The 22,841-nt window shown below is 35.5% G+C and overlaps 1 protein-coding gene across 3 annotated transcripts in view; it reads left to right on the top strand.

The window, feature by feature from the left end:
- The window catches only part of USP3 (ubiquitin specific peptidase 3), a 214,862-nt gene that overhangs the window by 149,740 nt on the left and 42,281 nt on the right, over window positions 1-22,841 (top strand). For all 3 annotated transcript variants that reach the window (XM_033437088.2, XM_033437089.2, XM_004274724.3), the window contains 5 exons: window positions 827-958; window positions 14,400-14,483; window positions 17,627-17,708; window positions 19,226-19,308; window positions 20,893-21,006. In XM_033437088.2, the coding sequence (XP_033292979.1) occupies window positions 930-958; window positions 14,400-14,483; window positions 17,627-17,708; window positions 19,226-19,308; window positions 20,893-21,006 (392 nt within the window). In that variant the 5' untranslated portion in view covers window positions 827-929. The remainder of the gene's footprint in view (window positions 1-826; window positions 959-14,399; window positions 14,484-17,626; window positions 17,709-19,225; window positions 19,309-20,892; window positions 21,007-22,841) is intronic.

The raw sequence follows: 22,841 nt of genomic DNA, 5'->3' as shown, positions 1-22,841 counted from the left end.
GAGGGTCTTCAAGTAGTGGTCAGTTATGGCATTGTACAGTATTTAGGTGAAGGTGTAGATGAACCCTTATTTCAGTTTCATTTTGCTTTTTGTGATAAAATGATTTATTGAATCTGAGTTGGAAAGTGTTAGAAAATTTTTCTGACTGTAGTCAGCCTTTGATTATCTTTGCCCATGTAGCAAGAAATTACAGTTTATATAAGCTTAAGATAATTTCTGTTTTGTTTGGATTTCTTTTAAACAAACCTATTTCCATATTAGTGGAGTGATTATTCAGGCATTCAAATGAAAGATATGAAGCCATATTGATGGGAAAGAGATGGGAGATTATCCTGTTTCCATATCTGACTCTCATGTTTTATATTAAGCAGCAACCTAAGCAGAGCCTATGGCCCTGTGGGCAGTGATTGAGTAATTTAGTTTGCAAAGCTTGTCTTTGATAATAGCTGAGTTGGGAGTTAGCAGCCTAAGAAAACTTAAAAAAAAGAAAAAGGCTATATAGCAAAATTATCAGCAAAGGAGTTGATAAGTGATAATCTCAATGGTATTGAAACTGGTTTGCATAGATAACACCTTTCCTTGCCTGGTCCTAGTCTTGTGTACAATAATAAGTTGACTGTATTTGATTACAAAAAAGCATATTTTAAGTACTCAGCTTAATAAATCACTAAGTGATGAATGCTCTTACAGGATTGAATGCTCTTTATTAGAAGGAATTCTTTCTTATTCTGATTTGATAACCATCTAATTTTATTATCATCTCCTGCTACTTTAACTTCCCAAGCAATATTTAGATTAAAATACATTTTCATTTGATTTTTGTAAGGTATGTGAATGGCCATGCAAAAAAACATTATGAAGATGCACAAATACCCTTAACCAACCATAAGAAATCAGAAAAGCAAGAAAAAGCTCAGCACACAGTGTGTATGGATTGCAGTAGCTACAGTACATACTGGTAAGTATTAATATTATCTGAAAATGCTATTCCTTTACTATGTGTGTGCAGGCGTTTTCTCGTCTTCCTCACTCTTTCCCCTCCCCCCAGTCTCTAAGCCAGTGGGGACTGCCATTACTGCCTTTTAGTCCTGTTGGAATTCGCAGAGGACTGGGGGCTATCAGGAATGCTTGTCCTTATTCATTCAGATGTAAATTTAAATTGCCCTTTCAACCTCTAGGTCTCCTCTTCTTTCCCATCCCACTAAGCTTCAGGGAAATGAAAAGTATTTGTTGTTGTTCATTATAATTCCTTTTCTTTTTTTGTTTTTAATTGAAGAATAATATGATAATATTATTATAATATGATAAAAATCCACATTCCTACTGTCCAGTTAAGGTTTTGTTATATAATCTTTAACTTCTTTGTTTAAAAAATTATTTTGACAGTCTCCCCTGTCCCAACACAGTTCCACTCTCCTCTTCTACTCTGTAGATAAACATCAAGAATTTTGTGTGTAGCCTTTCAAGCTAATTTTTTTTTAAGTGTCACATCCTTTAAAAGGGTATTGGAGGCCCTGTTCTCTCTTTGTAATATACATGTCTGTTTCATGTAAACGACAATAAAGTAAGAATTTTTCTGACTACTTTGAACAGGTTATTCAGGTTACAAGTGATGTTTAACAATCCATATCCATTTGGTATGCTCAGAGTCAGTGTATTTTACAGTTTTAACTTTGGCGTGAAGCAAATTTCTTTCCTTGACTAGTAAATTATGAATAATTCTTTATGGTTTTAATCATTTTACTGAATTCAAAAGGTTTCTGACATTGAAAGGAAAAAAAAAAGCCATTTAAAGGAGCCCTTTTATTTTTGTTTTTGTTTTTGCCATATAGCCCTCGAATGTTACATGAAGGCAATACTGGGCAGGGATGGGGATTTAAAGTCCAAATATTGCTTTTGATTCACACTTTGTACTGAAGTTGTGTGCTAATCCTTTCTACATTATCCTTAGCTGCTTATTGTATTGTAGAATGGTGTCCCATCAAAAGGAAGAAAAAAAGGTCAGTGGCCTACCAAGTTTACATTTTTACAGGTTTAACATTATTACACTGTGGCTATTGAATAAAACATTGTAAGGTTTAGTCCTGTAGATCACTAGTATTTCAGTGATCCTTTGTGTGGAAGATGTCCGGACATGGAAGAGAGACAAGCTAGAGGTACATGAAGACATCAGTAAAAGTGAAAATCTTGGGAAGATTTTCTGAGCCTAGTGCTGAGTTTATTATTATTTGCTCTCATAAAACACCCCTTCCTACAAAAATTAAGTATTAGCCAAGCTGTTTAAAGTGTTTTCATTAGTTTCCCCCCCTTTCCCTGAGGACACTTATATACTAGAATGACACAGCTATCTAATTGACAGAACCATGTGTTTCTGTAAGGTTGTAAGTATTTCTCTTTAAACAGCAGGAATTAAGATCATTCTTGAGGTATCTGTCTCACAGTCATCATTGCAGGTCATGTCAACCTGTATGCGCCAGATGTTGAAAACGTTCATTCTTCTTGATTTTTAGTTAGCAATGTGCATGAAATATTTAATGGGGAAATTTGGAAATACAATTAAATCTCTGTGTGCAGTTGGTTTTCTCGCTGTTGGTAAGATTATGAGGAAATAGTAACTCTTTGAGGAAATTTAAAGAATTATCTTGGAATTTTCCTAATGGAGTGGAATTACATTCGTAGGTCTCTTTAAAAATATAGACTATATACTTTAATGTCTTTGTATATTGCATTTTAGAGGAATACCTTTATTAACTAGGACTGGAATTTAATTTGCTTTATATTGGTATAGTATGCTAAAGTACAAGTCATTTCACGGCTGAATTGGAATTAAATGGCAGATCTTGGACCTTGGGGGAATATACACCATGGCAGGGGTTTCTTGGCCAGTTGCCAGTCTTTTGTGTGAAGTTATACAGAGCCGCAAGTGTGTGGACTCCGAGAGCTTCTGAAATGCAGGAAGGGAGCTGCAGCTGGTCACATAACCATCTCATTTGTGGGTTTAGAACAAAATGCCAGGGAATCATCCTGTAGCATTATACTGACAGCCTAAAAGGAAACTGTGCTAGTAGTAAGCTGATGAAGCTGTAGTTTAAATTAACATTTTCCCCACACCTCACTATGATTAAGAAACAAAAAAGGATTTCTTCTTCTGTATGTGGTGTGTGTGTGTGTTATTTTCCAGTGCACCTTAGTAATTTCACTTCAGTTTGTAGATTTTCCTTGTATATAAATTTCTTGTGGTTACACTAATTGGTTTACTTTAGAGGTGTGTTAGGTTTAACCTATTTGATTATTAATTATTATGCTTGTAGTCAAACTCTTTTGACTATAGCTAATGTTAAGGCGGCTTTTCCATGTGCTCTGTCCTCTGAAGAAGTTGAAACATGCTCCGAGGCTTACAGTTTTTCTATCCTTACTTTCCCTTTTCCAAGAGTCCCTGCCTTTGTCCTGTCTTTGCATATCCTTTATGAGGTTATCATTGAGCACTCCCCCCCTCCCCCAAGTAACTCCAATTGTAGCTGGATGTAATCTCCCCTAAACTCACAGTCCTTGGGATACTTATAATTTCCTGCTGCATGTTAGTTATTTGTAAATGTCCTTGGGGACTGCAGGAACCATGTCAGATCTTTGTATTGTCCACAGTACTCAGTGTCTGGTGCCGAGTAAGCAGTAGATGTTTGAAAGACTGAATTTTGTTAACTATTTTCCAAAAATGGGGAAGGTTATACCAAATCTATACTATTGTGCCCTCCTGATACTTTTGGAGGACTGAAGAGCTGCAGAACCCTTTTCCTGAAAAAGACTCAAATCACAGCCTATGTGAGCTATTCCATTTACCTCCCGAGAGGGACACCCTTGCAGAGCAGGTCCTTTCACTTCTGATATAAACTGGGCGTTCAGGAGAAGCACATATTAACCAAGCAGAACATAAAACGGGTCATTATTTCAAAAGAGGGAGAGAATCATTTTGGTTTGACACAAACACACTCCTTTAGGAGACAAATGAAGATTTTAATAAAAATGAAAATCTTAAGATTTTCACACAAGGGCAGGTGTTCAGATTATTGTGTGTGTGTTCAGTAATATTTCCTTTCCTCCTACCCCAAATTCCCTCCCCCAGTTAATACAAATGGAATTGTATGTGGTATACATTATTGTATCAAAAAAAAGAGTAAAATTGATTGAGAAGAAACAAAGATTAAAATTAGGAACTTTTTTTTTTATTATTATTTTTGCGGTACGCGGGCCTCTCACTGTTGTGGCCTCTCTCGTTGCGGAGCACAGGCTCCGGACGCGCAGGCTCAGTGGCCATGGCTCACGGGCCCAGCCGCTCCGCGGCACGTGGGATCTTCCTGGACCAGGGAACGAACCCGTGTCCTCTGCATCGGCAGGCGGACTCTCAACCACTGCGCCACCAGGGAAGCCCTAAAATTAGGAACTTTTATTTGACTTATTATGCAGATAGACATTTGGAGTTAATAGATTTAAAATACTGAACATATAACTTTTGACATCTGACATAGTCTTGTCAACTTATCAACAATAGCTGAATTTCTGAGAATTCAAAAGTATGAAAGGAGTATTAAAACTAAATTACTAGAATTTTTCCTTCCTGGTAGAGTAGTGTTTTAAAGCACTCCTTCAAACAAAGAAATATTATGAAATGTGAGTCAATTCATTTGTCTAGAAGAAAGACTTGTATTTTAGATTTTAAACACCTATAATAAATAGCAGTTTTAATTAAAACTAATAAAAATAAAGCTTTTATTTGTGGGTTTAAATGGATGCTGAATCATTTTCAAAGGCAGTTGTGATTTAAAATCAAAAAGGGGAAGATCTTTTGTTGACTATCCTTATAAACTTTTGGGGCACAAATTTTCAGTGTTGTAAAGATTAGAGAACAGGAAGAATTTTGTTGATTTAAAAACAGTATTTTGAAGTTTTATTAAAAAGAAACTTTTTAGCATGTGGTCTGAAAACAAAAGGCTCCTTCTTAATAAGCTGGTACTTTTCTGCTTTTAACAAAGGAAATGAGTTTTCTCTGCAAGTATTCTAATTTTCCAAAATTGGCTTAGTTGATGGCCGCGCATTAGAATTGAATAAAAGAGAATTTAAAAATAAGCTTGCTTTCTAAAAGAGTTCTTTGGATTTAACTTTTCTTGGTTTGAAATAGATGAAGTCACTGGAATACCAGCTTTTTTTGTTTTCTTTTGTTTTTTGTTTTCTCTAACTATATCTGTCATTTATAATAAAGCTGGAGGTCAAAGTTTACTCTAGGTGTCGTATTATGATGTTATCTATTATACAAGGGAATGAAAAGGAATTTAAAACTTAATGATCGATTTGCCATTGCCCTTTCTTGAGAGGGGTACTTTTTGCATTAAAGTTTTTTGATTTTGTTTCTTTGGTATTAGTATTATACATGACTTACTGTATAAAGATTGCCTTATAGCCAGTAGATTAAAGGACTTGTTCCTTTACTGTTGCGTAAAAAATTTCAGGTTCGTTTGTATGATGATTGCTTCTTGTTTCACGTGGGTGAAGAATGATTTGGTCTGGGAATATTGTCTTAGTGCTTCAAGAATATGATGTGGAGACTTATGACTTGGGTAGCTTCAATAGCACTTACAACAGGAATGGAAAAAGCTTTAGAATTTTAAAGCTGAGAAAGAGAGAGAGATCTTCTTTGTTTTGAGTGTGACACCTGCACCATATAATGGTAGCAGTTGAGCAATTAAAAGTGGCTAGTGGGACTGAGGAATTGAATGTTTTATTTTATTTTAATGATTATGTTTAAATTGCCACATGTACTGGTAGCTACTATATCAGACAGTGTAGCCTCACACTTAAAATTTAACATTGAGTATATTAATATTATGAAACTTTAAAAACCTTAAGACAAAAATCTGATAGAAACTCCAAAAAGAAAATAAGTCAATTTCACTAACTAAAATAGTTGTAAATAAGTATAACTTAAAGCAAATCTAACCCAGTAAAATGTGTCAAAAAGAAAAATTATATAATTACTGAGTTAATTTCACTAGTCTGCCAACATATTCATTTTAAAGGGAATCCCAGATGATTGTATCATTAGAAGCAAAAATACATTTATAAATAAGCCATTTCTGATTTTTAAAAAACTAATAACATTGAAATAAAAGGAAACTATTAAAATATGATAGTTCCCCCCAAAGAAAGCAAACAACATATGCAAATTGATGAAATACTAAAGCTATTTCCATTAATATCAGAAACAAGACAAATACTTCCTATCATCATTTACATCATCATCACTATTATTAAACATTGCTTTGGCTGTTCTATCCATTGAAATAAGACAGAATAAATTGTTGGTATAAATATTAGAAAAGAACAAATTATTTCTGCTTTCAAATTATATAATGCTGAGAAAACTTAGGGGGACTTTAGTAGAAAACAACAAGTAGAATTACTAATTAATTTTGAGATGGTCATACATAATAAATATGCAAAAACTAATAGCTTTCTCTTCATTAGCAGTCATTAGTTAAAAATGGAAATGACCAAACAAAAAAACAAACATTCAACATAATGACCAAAACTATAAACTAAATCTAGGAATAAGTATTACAGAAAGATACAAAGCAAAGATATGGATCCTTTGTGAAGAAAACTTGACATTGTAAACAGTTCCTTTCCCCCTCAAATTTTTACCTTCAAAAGTTTTCCTGGAGGCAGAGTCTGATGAACATGATGGTCCTCGAACATAATGTGCACAACATCCAAAAAAATCAAAATAGCGGATGTTGCTTTTATTCAATACATAAATATTCATTGAGAACCAGCTGTATGTTAGGAACCTAGTCTTTAGTGCAGTGGTCTCTAAAATAATGCACTTGAAGGTACGGAAGGAAAATAGCAGAGCTTTTATTAAAACTTTTTATCTGGCAAATATAAAATCATTGGCAAATATTTAAAATACCTACTGCCAGTGGTCTGTAGACTAGGTGGTTATGTGTCATGAACCACACACGGAGTGTCCTGAATCAGCTTCACGTGTGGCGTCCTCTCCCTTGTTCACTTTTAGCATTGTGCAGTATGTTAACGGTTTTTGTCTGCCTAGTTACATGGGTTTATTTAATTTTACCAAGAATCAACCCTCTTCAAATGGATACACATTTTAAAAGATTTTTTTATGAGAAAAAGTCCTCCAAGATAATAACAGTAACAATAGTAAGACAAATACTGGTGAACAAGGAAAAGGTAAGCTGACATACACTCCTACTCTGAGCTCATCAAATACATTACAAAGTAAAAATATTGGCTATCTAATAAAAACACAGACTAATCAGATCTGATAAATTGGACAAAAAGTTTGAGACTGTGTGAAGTATGAATTTATATCCATTATCATTAATGTCAAACCTCACCCTATGTATATATTGTATTTTGAGATACTAGTTTAATAATGGTATGAAGACATTTAAAAAGTTTATTTCATCTCTAGCTCATTCTTCTAAAATTTTTCTTTTTTTATACTATATGCATATTAATTTAGATTTACTTGCATATATAATTAGTACAAATGTGTAAATGTGTTGGGGGTGATGGATGCTCAGTTTTGTGGCTTATTTTTTATCTGATTAGGAGCCATTGAAAATAATTTGAAGATTTTGTCTTAGTGGACTGGTGTTTTTCCTTTTATAATTAGAGAGGGCATGAGGCACAGGCTGGAAATAGGAAGGAAACAAGTGTTTCTAAAGTTAGAATTTTTAAAAGGAGGTAAACCCACATTAAATTTTAGGACGAGAAAATAATTGAGCCATGCTGCATGTTTTAATTTTTGGAGAATGGGGAAAAAGTACAGATAGGGATGAACAAGTAAGGAATATTTTTTGCTGTTAAACAAGTGAATAGTGCTACAGGGAAAATACTGAGGGAGGGTAAGGGAGTTGGTAGTGTATGGAATGAAAGCTTAAATCTAAACATAAAGCAGGTAACGCTGAAGTGAAAGGGAAGATTGGGAGGGAAAGATGCGAGAGAAGAAAATTTAGGTAAGGTCGACATTGCAGGGACCATCAAATACTATAGTTTAATTCGGCTACAGATATCTATGCGTTTGAAAGTCACTGTATTTGGGTGGGGCAGAGGGGGATATCATACTAAAGGAAATAACCAAGGTTTAGAATAAAATGTTAGTTGAGATGGAGGAGGAAAAAGATGGGTTTGGGGGAGATTATAGAGAGAAAAATATTTAGAAAGGATTAGGCATGATTAGATGCTAGAAGTTAGAAAAAAAATCACAATCTTAAAAATGTACACATAAGGAATCAATGTAATGAAGAAACTGGACAATTTTGCTATTTATTAGAATAAGCAGAATTAGAATAAGCAGAATAAGCTGTGATATTATCAGTTTTTTACCAAAGTATAATAGTAGTATAAATAATTGGTATTTCTTATGAAAATTTATCTGCTACCTGCTACATGTTCTCTCAGTGCAAGGTAATAAAATTAATTGTGTATCTTCTGCTCTGAACAGCAGTATATATATAATACCCTACTCTACATTTAACAGTTTATTAACTATTGGCCTGAAGTACTTTAAAACTACTTTAGTGTCATATTTGGTTCAAGGAATTTGGTTTGAGACTAATTTTTACATAGCTAAGATGATAGTATACTTTGCCTCAAGGTGTTAGAAGTAGAGAAAGATACCAGTACCTTCTCCTTCCCTGCCTTTTTATATCTGATTTCCTTATCTAACATCTCTAATATGTTGCCTGATATGACTTCTAAGTATTATTTTTTTGTCTTTAGTGTTCAGTTTACTTAAATTTCCTTAAACAGTTCTTTCTTTTTAGTAAATACAGAAGTAAACGTTTTCCTTGTCTGACAAGTAGTCTGTTAGAGGTAGAGCTCATCTTTACTTGAAGAATCACCTAACATCACGAAATTTAAACTTGCTTAAGTGTTAATATAATAGCCTAAAAGTTGGTTGTGTAATATAGGTAGTTCCTGACTTTTGTTTGCTAGACATGTGAAGTCCTATTTATATGAAAAGACGCCAAAACCTGGACCTCAGCTCCAATTTCTCAGTAGAAAGATGAAAAAGCGGAGTAGAACTTTTTATATTATTTCAGTTACGTTTTGGGAACCAGGTGTATTTTCACCTTGCAACATTTAACCATATTTTATAACAATATTTATTTCAAAATGGGAAATGCATTCCAAGTTTCAGAGGAGCAATCTAGAAGCTTTGAAACACAGCCTACAAGTTATGCACTTTTTTGTACTTATTCTGGTGTAATCTCCTTGAAGGGAAAACTAAGAATAGTGGCTAAATTTTATTTGTTTTTCAGGTGTTAGAGGTAAGCATAATACTGACCTAATACCTTCAACACAATTGTAAACCAGGAAGAGATTTTTAGAACTTGTTTCCTTTAAATCCTTCTTATTGCCTTGGGACTTTTTAATATCAGTATTAGTGGGATAGTTTCCAGTTTGAAAGCAGCATCTCAGCTAAAGACTAAGGTAACCAGACAACATTTAAATTCTTATTTACTTCCTACTTTTGTTACTTATTTTCTTTTCACCTCTGGGCCAGGGAGGAAGAAGAAATCAGAACAGGGGATGGGGGCAGCTAGAGACGGGTGTGCTGTGAGGCAGCCCTGGTTACACAGCAAAAGGAAGCTGACATTTATTGACCCTCTACCACATGCCAGGCGCCCCTGGACGTTTTGACCTGTGGAAGCAGGTGCTTTCCTTTTATCATCGTCATCTAATAACGCTTGTATAGTGTGGTGAATTCAGACAGGACAAAAGTTAGAATCTTAGAAGTAAATGTCCTTCATAGTGACTGTAAGAAGATCTAAAAATGACTCTTGGCCATAAGGACAATTGTGAAAACTTAAAATTTTTTAAGCCAGTGAGAACAAATTCAGCCAAAATAAAACTGACTTCTTATAGTTCATTAAAGTTATATTTATTACCTCTTTATAATATTGGGTAGTATTATAGTAGAACAGCTAGTATCTTAGATATTTTCTAGGCTAGCAGTGCTGTGCAAGAGAAATAATTCGTCACATATGTAATTTAAAATTTTCCAGTAGCCACACTAAAAAAGCAAAGACAAACAGGTTGATTAATTTTAACTGTATATTTTATTTAACCCAGTTATCCAAAATATTATGTCAACATGGTAATCCATATAGAATTATTAGACATAGTGTGCATCTTTCTTTAATAGGAAACCTTCAAAATCCAGTATGTATTTTACATGTACAGCACATCTCCATTCAGATGCTAACTTTTCGTCAGAAATGCTTGATCTGTATTTAGTCATAAAAATTGCAGTTAAAAATGTAGATTCCAAACACTATTAAAAATTTCCAATAAATGAATAAAGTACCGAAAAACTCCATTTTGTTTAATACTTGGCATCTGTTTTGACAAGACTGACTCATCTTTTTTAGAATAATTGAGCCCAAAGCAAAAGCATATCAGTCTCAAAACTGTATCTAATTTAAGTAAATCCACTAACTCTTGTAACCACTCAGTATTATCAACATCAAATTCAAAGGACCATTATATAAACTGAAAATCAACTCCAAATTTGTCCATATCAACAAAGCATTCTTCAATTTTTCTTATAGATTTTGCAGACAACTTACATAATGCCATCGTATTTAAAATCTTCTGTATATTTGTTCACACTGAAATGTGTAAAGTCCTTATTGATTTGTATTATGAATAGTTTAAATTTTAACATAAATTCTCATACCTGTCTAGCTAGGTCACAAGCAAGCTTTTATTCTCTCCTTGGATCTTTAGATTTAGCTCATTCATGTGCACTGTGATATAGGTGAAAAAATGTAAATCATGCTGTGATGTTTTCTCTTTGTTCAGAATTGGCAGGTGTTCCTTTTGTTTCAAGAAAATCTTGAATTAGAGTTAACAGTACAGTAAACCTTTGTAAAATTCTTCCATGACTCAAGCAGTGAACACTGGCAAAGAACATGTAGTCATATTCATTATCTTCCATTTCTTTTAACAGTTCCATAAACTGGTGATGAGTCAGAGCATTTGCACATGTATACTGAACAATTTTAATAACTGCATCCATGATACAGTCTACTTTAGAGCACAGATATTTTCAATATGTTAATATGCAGTGGATCAAATAAGGGAAATAATTCCATTAAATCCGGGTTTTTGATCCCACGTAGCAGGTCCTTGTCTGTCTTGATAGAAACTTTTTCCTGTCTAGCTGAAAGTGACAGGTAAAAGATTAAAAAATATTTACAACATGCGGTTGATTGTTTTTAAGGTTGCAAATAGATGAAGACATTTCAATTTGGAAGTCATTTGAAACAAAACGTACCCGAAGTATTAACTGGCCATTGTCTCTTGTCTTGTAAAACTCATCTAAAGCGAAAAGTAAAAGTACTTACAATTTTCAAATGTTGAATGAATTGATCTTGAATAATGTTAGAAAGGTCTTTTATTCACTAACAGTTGCTTGGTGGATCAACTGAAGATCTTTCACTTTTTGTAAAATATCCTTTTTGATCTTTATCTCAAATTCTAAAACATAACGCCCTTAACTGAAATAATAATTTAATGTTTCATCTCTCCATCTAAAAATGGTTTTCTTTCTTGAGCAAGAATTCAAGCTATTTTAAAGCTTGCCAGAATTACAAGCTCAAATCCTTAAAATCACTAAGAAACTTCTTTGTTATACATTTCATTCTGATTTCATTGATTGTGACAAATTTCATTGATTATTTTTTGACTGTAGAGAAGCAACTTATATTATTATGCATTTGCTGAAAATGACTCAATATTGTCTACTTTATTATCTTAAAACTTTTTTTACACAGCTTATTAATTTGGCTCTGCTGTATTAAATCATAATTGCCATTATTTATAAAATTTGTGATACACCTTTTCCATTCGATTCTGCCTCATTAGTGTGCCTATGTTGTCAATTACACATTTGTGTGTAATCTTTTTTTAAAAGTTCCAAACTTCATTTGGAAGTTAAAATTTTTTTTCATTGTTAGTTTTTAACCCAGAAAAATAATTTATTTATATTAATTATTAAAATAAGTATTTCAGTTTAACTACCAATTACTATTTACATAGGTATCACTGTAACTCCTGCTGTCTGCAGAAAATAAACAAGCACATTACAGCGCTTCATTATTGCATAGAAAAATAACTGAAACCTTCTGTTGACATAAACTAGACTGGTGATATGCTTATGTGTGATCCTAGAAATGACATGTGCACCCACACTGTGCACTGCAGTACATCTTATATGATGTCATAATAAAAGTGAAATGTAGTTTTACCCAAACCATAAAGTATTTAATGGAAATATATTTTATACTGCTTTAGTTAAATAAAATTTTATATCAATTACAATTTTAAAAGATTAAAATGCATTTCCTCAGTTGCATTAGTCACATTAGAACAGCTCTGGAGTCTAGAGAAACTTACTCACTTTAATAATGAACATTCAAAGAGATGAAGCAACTAGACCCAGTTAAGTCAGCTTAGTTCAGAATGGAGCAAGGCCGTAAATGAATCTGTATTTCAATATATGAAAACGTTCCTTTAACAAATGTTAAAGGCTGAATTCATGTCACACCAAAAAGAATTACTTTAATAAGAAAAAAATCAGTTATTTCATATAATCTGAAACAATTTGTTTCTTTAAACAAAGCAACCTTTTTTTTTTTTTTGTAGAAGCTAAGGGGTTTACTTTTCAATGAGATATTCTAGCAGCATGTAAATACATGAAAGATGATCTGAATTTGCTTTTAGACTTCATTTCCCAGATGAACACTAGCATTTGGAGTTATTTTTGTTTTGAACACTGGGTATTCTTTTAACCAAAATACATGCATATATTTATGCAAACATAGAATGAAAATGTAAAATGTAAGCAGGAATTAGAGTAACAATACAATTTCATTCTTTAGTGAATGCCTGAGGTTCATGGAGGAACCAAGTGCCTTAAACCCAGATTTGCAGAGTAGACCTTACCCTCTTAACATTTATGCTGACAGGAAGCAAGGAATTAAACCTTTTCACTAATTTAATTCCTTTATGTCTTTGTCATAAAACTGATAAGGAATTATTTTCCTGCCATTGCTGGTACTTTGATCATAGAGAAACGGTCTAGGATGTAAAAGGTAGCTTTTGCTATTTGTAGAAACGTTAGGGATTGACCACGGGAGCTTGGAGAATACGTTAGAGACTCTTGATTGACAACACAGGCAGTCAGTTAATGCGGAGGGGCATGTTAAATAATTACATATATATTTTACTTAAAGTTTTCAAAAGCACTCACATTTTGAATTCTGTGAATAAGAGACACAAGCCATGTTTTGTGTGTAATCCTTTTTTTTAAAAAACTACTTTCCCCCATCCTATTCACAGTTTTTTTATAGACTGGTTTCAGGTATGTAAGAAATGTTTTTTGGATTCTGCTAGAGATGACCTAATTTTTACTAATTGCTATGCATTCAAAATTTTTGTTTGCTCAGAATGGCAATGTTATTGTCATTATTCTTTGGTAGTTATAGTAAGTGGTTTTGTACAAAGCTGCAGTTCAAAAGAATATTTTGCTACTAGCTTGTAAGTTGTTTTTATTAAAATTGGCCTTATTCTAGGAAGAAAATTGAATGCTAATGTACAAGTTAAAGTTTATTATGTGTGATTCCTTATATTATTTGCTTATTGACTCGCTAAAACACACACACACACTATCAGTTTTAAGGAACATCTTAAATGTCTTTCTTCAAAGCGGTTATCGGTTTCCTGAAAGATGTAGCCACTGTTTTTGTTTTCTAACACCTTGGAATGAAAAGATTCATTCTTCTCAACCATCTGAATTCAGTTTATTTAAATTAAATTATGTGTGAAATATATGGCTTTTAGTTTTTTTATTCAAATATCCCTACAGGTTAATTACTTTTTTCCTGCTTTCCTCTTAAATCTCTCCTGCCTGCAAACTCCCCATTAATTTGAGTTGGGAAGGATCACATTAAAGATTTAGGCTTCGTGCTACATGAACAGAATTGGTGCTTTGTATTTCATTTTCCATGTATCATGTACCACTGAAAAGAATATAACACGTGTAGTAGCGTATTTCATTTTTGAAAGAGGAATTGAAGAGCTTTTGAATAAAAATGTGTAAAGAAACTGGTGTTCATTGCCTACGTGGCTTTTTATAAAGGACTCTTGAAAAGCATTCCACTGTGGATTCCAAGTCCTCTTTAAACTCACCACTGACAGTAACTGCCTGCAGAGGCATGTGATCATCTTGGCAGTAGCCAGGCCTTTCAGTGATTTCATTACTGTGGTTTCCTCAAGCTCTTTACACACATTGATTAATATTTTCCTTGCAGTTATCGCTGTGATGATTTTGTGATTAATGACACCAAGCTGGGACTGGTACAGAAAGTCAGAGAACACTTACAGAACTTGGAAAAGTAAGTAATAGGCCTTGGGAAAGAAGGGATGGAGTGGGGTTGAGGGGTCTTTCAGCATTTCTGAGTGGGATTTTTGTTTATGAGTTCCATAACTTCATCACGTTTTTAGTGTGATTGAAATGTGAACAAAGTAAACTTTGGAGTTGGGTATCTGAAAATGCCCATAGTCAGTGATCATAGCTCAGCATTTATTTTGTTTAATATTTGTCATAAACCATATGCAAGGGCTCCAGAGCCTGTTTTTTAGTTATTATCCACCAACTTATAAGCTCCTCAGTTTATTTGCAAGGGGAATTTTGGTAGTGCAAGGGAAGGGCAAAAAATGATACAAGATCATTATAGAGTTACCTTTGATATTAGAAAATCCTTATCCAAATGTATTATGAGGTCTTCTTAGAAACTCTGAAATTTATGTATCAAGGGAAAATAGGTTTAATTATATTGTTCAGCGTGCATCTATGTGATAGCACAAGATCCTAGTTTCTTTTCCTTTTTTTGTTAGGGGCAGTATTTATCACTTGAAAGTATAGGAAGCTGTGAAATGCTTTGTCATCATAAAGAAATTAAACTGCTTAAGTGAATAGAATTATTTTTTGCTATAGCCAAATAGGTTAGTCAGATAAAGCTCACTAGACCCAAAATTCAAGCAGTAAACAGAACCCCAGTAGCAATGTCTTTTGAAGCTGCAGTGGATAGAAGCATGGCCCTGGAATTGTCGCTGACTCAGGTGAAATTTGTGTAAATCACCCCTAATTGTCAGGTGCCATCTAATTTATTTATTTTTTGTTGTTTTTTAAAAAATCTTTATTGGAGTATAATTGCTTTACAACATCTTATTTATTTTGACAGTCGATGTATAAAAATGGTATTGTGAGAACATGCCACAAGTGAGAGTCCTTTAGCAAACTTACATGTGAAACCAACAGAGTATTTTAAAATTGAGTGCTGAGAGGGAATAACCTAAGTTCTTTGAGTGAAACACTGTCTAGCTTTGGTTAACCAAAGTCTCTGTGCATGTCTCTGTCTAAATAGACTATAAGCTGATAAGGGAAGAATCGATTTCTTTGAAATCTAAGCTAATTAGAACAGTCTGGGTTTACGTGCACTTTGGCTTGTCATCTTGGGGCTCCTCACTTTTTCAAAGCGCCTCCTCCCTTTTAATTTGAACAAAGCAGCAGGAGCATATCTAGGGTTAGAGACACAGGTATAGACACACAGATCTAGAATATTGAATTTGGTCTGAAATAATCACAATTAACTGTGAAGTAGGAGATTCCTGCAGTAATTTATGTAAATATCACTCTTTGGTGTGGTGATGTCATTGTAAAGATCTTACTAACTTGATTCTTTGTTATAGAAGTAGGTAGCTACCAAATTATTTCTTCCTGCCACTTATAGTTTTCTCTAAGAAAAGACTATCATCTCAATGACAAATAAATTCATCAGAACTAAGTCAAAGGGAAAACCGGAAGTTCAAGAACCTGCATACGTTTATGCAGATATTGAATCTTTTATTTCCATTTATTTCTTCGTCAGGTAAAAGATGTCACAGACTGCCTTGTCTACACTTCTCCTTGGTCCCACTGAAAAAGCTACTTTGCGGTCCTTTTTCTATGTCGATAAACATTACCTAAATTTATTTTTATTTTTTCAAACATAGCCTTTACTCTGTAATGGAAGCTACAATGAAAGAACTATGATCACATTTGAGTTTTACTTTAGACTGTTTAGCGTATCCTCTGGAGAAGCACTGCGCACCAGAAACGTTGTATTAATCTACACTGTGCAGTATGGTAGCCACTAGACACACGTGACTGTTGAGCACTTGAAAATTAGCTAGTGTGACGAGGAACTGAATTTTACATTTTTAAGTTTAATTAATTTAAATTTATTAGCCACATGTTGTGAGCAGCTACCATATTAAATAGCGTGGATCTAAAGGATTCTGCCATTTTGAGAATCATTGATGGTAAAATTTAATAACATATTTTTAAAAAGCTAAATGCTTTTTTTTGTATAGGTTAAAACCAAAAGTTAACTATTAGGCATTGTCACAGTACATACACTGTGCTTGTGAGTGAACTTCTTTACTTCCAGAATTTGTGAAGGAATAACTTAACATCGTAGTACATGTGGGATTATCTCTTCTTACCTTGTAGTCACCAGTACACTGAGAGGGACATACATTTCTGAAGACGTTTTTCCTAAGAATATTTTTAGATTTGAAACAGCTGACTGTCACTAGATCTGATGCTCTGAAGACAGTTCATGTGGAAATTTTGGAAAGAAAAATAATTATGTATTTTCTTTGGATTAACCTGGTACTTTTGGAGGATGGGAAAGAGTTGGTAGACTTAAAAAGTCTATGTTGTTTAATAGTAACTTTCACTTCCTTTAGATTAGTTCCCCTGATACATAATAATTTTAAAGTGAAGATAGGAATTATTTCCTCTGAAGATAGGAATTATTTTCTAACAAATTTCAAACTTAATATCTCTTTCAATGAGAAATATTTAGATAAATTCAGAATTTATGTGCTAATTAGAATTTGTTTTAGAATATGCTTTGTAGCAGAGCTGAATCAAATGAATTGATAATATGCCTATGCGTCTATAATTTATTTATCATTCTGCAAACTCAGATTATATCATCATCTATTACAACATACTAACAAAACATGATACCTTTATCAAAATTAAGAAAGAAGTGGTGTAGAATTTGAGACTTAATGTTAAATCTCAGAATAATCATGTCAGACCAGTGTTTTTCTTTTTTACGAGTAGTGGGTGTTCTCTTGTTTGAAGCTTCACCATTGATTAAGGTAGATAGAGCGGTGGAGGAGAGGGACTGTCCATCAGACCACATCCACTTGGCCAGCGTTTCTGGGAAGCGCCCGGCGGGTGGCAGCTTCCAGTCCCACCCTGCTGGAGGAGCAGTGGGGATTTCCAGGGGAAGTGGAACTCCTCAGTTACTTGAAATACTTGTGGGCCACAGTGGCCTAACGGGTCACTTCCTGGCCTGGCTAAGCAGCGAGGCAGGGCTCCATACCCTAGGTACTTAGAACAGCCATGTTTACTCTCTCTTGCTGTGTAGTGTTGTGTATGTATGAACATCTTTTTGACTGTCTGTTTGTGCTTTAATAGCTCAGCTTTCACAGCTGACAGGCATAGGAAAAGAAAACTTTTGGAAAACTCATCACTGAACAGCAAGTTACTAAAAGTAAATGTAAGTAATTAAAAGGTATTCAAATATAAGAATTGGTTGAGATCTAGTCACTGTTTGATTACAGTTCTAACATTAATGTTGCCCTTTATAAACTTTTATAAATGTATGCCTTGGATTTGGAATATTTTACAAAATGTTTGCCACTTGTACTAATGATTCTTGACGTGACTAAATACCCCAGCGAGTCTGTCTGTCAGTGCCTTCCTTCCGTCAGGATGACCACCGTGCTCCTCTGCCTTAGGAGGCATTTGTTCTTAACGCCTACTCATGTACCTGATTACTCCATCTCTGTAGGATCCCAAAGATCCTTGCTTCCTTCTGTTAAAGGTCCCTAGTGCAAATTCTATGGGTCTGGGGCTTCCCTGGTGGCACAGTGGTTAAGAATCCCCCTGCCAATGCAGGGGGCATGGGTTCGAGCCCTGGTCCGGGAAGATCCCACATGCGGCGGAGCAACTAAGCCCGTGCGCCACAACTACAAGCCTGTGCTCTAGAGCCCGTGAGCCACAACTACTGAGCCTGTGTGCCACAACTAGTGAAGCCCGTGCACCTAGAGCCCATGCTCTGCAACAAGAGAAGTCACTGCAATGAGAAGCCCGTGCACCTCAACTAGAGAAGGCCCGCACGTAGCAACAAAGACCCAACACAGCCAAAAAATAAATAAAATAAAAATCTTAAAAAAAAAAAATGCTTTGGGTCTGAAGTTTTGGTAAGTTTTTTCCTTAGGGCCTTCATTAATACAATTTCACCATAAAAGAATATGCTTCCTCATTCTGATACCCATCTCTTACCAAATGTATGGCCATTAATGGAGTAACAAAGTTTAAAGATGACTAAATATTGTAAAATATACCAGTAATTTTGTCCTGCATCTACCTCTCCGCTGTCATGCTAGCTGTGTTTAGACACACAATTAAGTATTACAATTTCGTGGAAGAAAGAGCTAAAGTGATGCTTCGGGTTAGATGGGTAGATTCACTAACCATGTGTAGTACTCAGACATCACAGTGCATTTGTACAGCTAATCAAAAAACAGAGCCTTAGTCTTTAAGGGAAGTTCAGGTAGTTTTTTCAGATTGATATTCCATTGCTAGGAAAACATGTATTGGTCATTTGCATGGCTTAGAGTTAAAAGCTGGGGGACAGAAATACTTGGCATGTTTATATTTTTTCCAATTTGTAGTAGCTTTAATAGAGTCTTATGACGGCGTTAAGTCTTAAACTTATTTAAGGATCTTCCTGGTTTTTGCATTGTGTACTCCACAGTACTTATTAATGGTGACTTCCTCATAAGCTTCCATTTAGAACAATCCTAGGATCAGAAACAGCCTTCTAAAAATATCCAGACACGTTTACAGAGAGTAGAAAGAGAATTTGAAATATTTGTTGGACTGAAAAGTATCAATTCCGAACTGGCTTGTTGCTAGAGTTTCAAATATAGGCCTTTGTTCTTCTTTGATGTTGAAACAGTTGGCCTTCTCTTGGTATTACTGAAGGCCACCTCTTGTTCCATTTTACAGGGAAGCACCACTGCCATTTGTGCCACAGGCCTTCGGAATTTGGGGAACACGTGTTTCATGAACGCCATCCTTCAGTCACTCAGGTACTGTCACAGTCACAGCTTAAGTATCTGACGTTAGTTTCTGGTGGAATGGGTAAGAGCAAAGGCTCTGGGTTCAGATCCTGTCTCTGCCACTAACTCTAGCCTAGTAACTTGGGGCAAGTTGTTTTCTCATCAGTGAAATTGGGGATAATAGTCTACCTCATGGGGTAGTCGGGAAGATACTATATAATTTACATAAAGTGCTTAGAACAGTGCCTAGCAGTAAATAACTGTTAGCTGTTATTATTTAGTTCCTGTTCCTTCTTGAATAGGCTTGAGCACAGGCCAGCAAACTTCTGTAAAAGGCCAGATTAAATAAATATTTTTAACCTTTGCATGCCACATCCAGGCCTTCTCACACATCTTCTCCTCCCTTCAACACCCCTCTCCCTTTTAAACAAGTCTTTAAAAATACAAAACTCACTTTAAAAATGTAAAAGCTCACTGGCCCAGGGTCAGATTTGTCCTGTGGGCCATAGTTTGCAGACCCCTGGGCTATAAGGAACCTTGTTCAGATAACTTAGTTCAATCATTAGTTGAGTCTTAAGTATGGTCATAAGATCAGATGTTTAGAAGATCTTCAAAATGTAAGGTGAGCAGGGACTTCCCTGGCGGTACAGCGGTTGACTCTGTGCTTCCACGGCAGGGGGCTCGGGTTTGATTCCTGGTCAGGGAACTAAGATCCCACATGCTGCATGGCCAAAAAAAAAAAAAAAGAGTAAGATGAGCAGGAAAAATAAAATAGACAACAAGGCTGACCTAAGTTATACAGAAGTTATACAGAAGAAATTATTTAGAAAGTTGCATACTTTTAGATTTTAATGTGGTATCAAAGACCACAGTAAATTATTTTCCCAAGGCCACCTTGCTAATGAGGAACAGAAGCCATGTGTGATCTCTCCTTAAAGGTACTGGCTCTCAGCTTATCTAGTCTTGCTCAAAGAAGAAATTCTAGTCACTACCGAATTCTCCTTGTTACTCTGTATAGTGTATTTAAACAATATGGTTGGTTTCAAGGCTTTTATTTGAGGAAATTATTGAAAACTTGGGAACAAAGGCCCTGAAAAGAAAGAAATGGTGACAGGCTATAGATGGGAAGGGGGAAGGATTTCTGGAACAGAGATTTTGCTTTAAGGTCTTTGTTTACTTTTGCAAAGTCATCTACTTATATTCCCTTTTAAAAAAATATTTATTTATTTGGTTGTTCTGGGCCTTAGTTGTGGCAGGCAGGCTCCTTAGTTGTGGCTCCAGGGCTCCTAAGTTGTGGCATGCAAACTCTTAGTTGCAGCTTGCATGTGGGATCTAGTTCCCTGACCAGGGATTGAACCCAGGCCCCCTGCATTGGGAGTGCAGAGTCTTACTCACTGTGCCACCAGGGAAGTCCCCCTTATATTGTTTTCTTGGAGTAAATGAGGAAGCTTAATGAAGAAATGCAATGTTAAGAGATTGCATTGAGTATCATTTGAATGAGAAATTGAAATATCACATTTTCAAAATCCATATACTGTATAGGTCTCATAGTGCTTTCTTTACTTCTTAGTACATTTAAAAACTAATAATTTTTTCCCCTTCCTTTTAAAATAGTAACATTGAGCAGTTTTGCTGTTATTTCAAAGAGCTGCCTGCTGTGGAGTTAAGGAATGGGAAGACAGCAGGAAGGCGAACGTACCATACCAGGAGCCAGGGGGACAACAACGTGTGAGTCTAAGAATATGTCCTTTCTGGCTTTGAGCTACAGAGTTAATAGGCACGTGCATTAAAAAAAAAAAAGCACCAAAACAACTCTCAATTGTGTTTACAAGTATCTAGCTATCAATCTTAATAATTGTTAGAATTCTTTTATTTCTATTTACCTAGTAGGCAGGACAAATGTAGCACTCCGCTTGTTGAGTCTGTGGATTTGGGCATTCTAAAATTGACATCTATGAAGAAAACACAGTTCTAGGTATAGACCGGTGTGAATATCATTAGTCTCTGTGAATTGATTTGTCTGATAGGGTTAGGTAAACCTGTCTTGGATAGTTACATTAATTTGTAGTTATCAAGTTAATTACAGAGCAGTACTGTCAATTTTTAGCTGATATGGAAGGTTGACAAGTGATTATTGAGAACCAAACCAATATATATTCAAATTCAGTGCAGCCACGTTCTCTTTGGGGTTCAGAAAGATTTATCATATTATCATGACCGTAAGGGGTATCCTAACATTACTGAAATAGGGCTACGATTTATCATCTGTATGTATTTTAATGTAATGTTTTCCCTGCCTGCCCATCCCTGCTCCCACACACCCCATCCCCACACATTCTGAAAAGCCGTCTTATAATCCGACAGTGTTCTGCCTAGATGCCTGAGGGAGAATAGGATAGGCCGTGTTAGAATTGTGTGTAGTGTGGAGTACGCAGTGAAGCCAGGCGTTGGAGCAGGGATGGAATGATATCACTAGAAGTGGTGTTTTAAGAGTTTACTTTGGTAGCAGCATGTAGGATGAGCTGGAACGTGCCTGCATTCAAGGAGGCTTTTCACTTTATAGTAATTGGTTAGAGGGAATAGGCATGAAATGAAGAGGAAAAAATACATGTGCACAAAAGTTCAGGGAAGAATTAGTAGTACTTGATGCATTAGTGTCATTTAGGGTTTAGTTACGAATTATAGAAATTGCCGCTGGCCATTTTAGGCAGAAAAGGAATTTACTGAAAGTCTGTTGGTGAGCTTACCATTACTGGATGCAGGGGAAATCAGGTCTGGAGTCTAGGCATCCATAAGGGTGTCCCATCAGGACCGCTGTCCGTGCTGCACCAAAGTTCCCATTGCCAGCACTGCTGGAGTTGGGTGCTGGGTCGATGCTGCTGTTACTGCTCTGCCCCTGCGCTCCTGACTGTGCTCTTTGCCACCAGAAACAGTCTGGCACTGTCCCAGCTTCAAATAGGCATACCCAGGCCGTGTACCTGAGTCCTGGCTTCAAGGGGGAGCGGGCGGGGGCTGAGAGAGCAAGTACCTGGCCTTTTCAGCTTCCACAGTAGGAGGCGGGCTTTGACTCTTAAGGTGGGGTTCCTCAAACATAGGATGAGGGTCCAGGTACTAGGAAGTAAAAAATACGATTTGTATCTGAAGAACCTACTGGATAACGGGTTGAGAAAGAAGATAGTGAGATCCTCTGTGATATCAACCAGGTATCCATGAGTATGGTAGCTGTACTGACACATACGGTCATTGAAGTTGAGGAGGTGTATAAGCTTACCTACATGCATAGAAGACCAAAACTAACGGTGACTTAAACATCCGTGGTTTATCTTCTCACATAAAAGTTGGAGGTTATCCATCTAGGTTTGTTTCACACAATCACTGGGCTCCTCTGGCTTTCTGTCCCACCAGCCCACATCATCCACAATGGTGCTGGCGCACCACCGTTTCGTCCTCATTCTAGCTGGAAGGCAGAAGGAAGGGGTGAATAAGAAGGACCACTCTTTCTCTTTAAGGGAATTTGTCAGAAGTTGGGCACACTCAAATTTTTATTTATTCCAGGCAGCTCA

This window comes from Orcinus orca, chromosome 2 (assembly GCF_937001465.1).
Source record: "Orcinus orca chromosome 2, mOrcOrc1.1, whole genome shotgun sequence".
NCBI lineage: Eukaryota > Metazoa > Chordata > Mammalia > Artiodactyla > Delphinidae > Orcinus > Orcinus orca.
The sequence above is the reverse complement of the archived record's forward strand: the minus strand, read 5'-3'. Positions and strand labels throughout refer to the sequence as shown.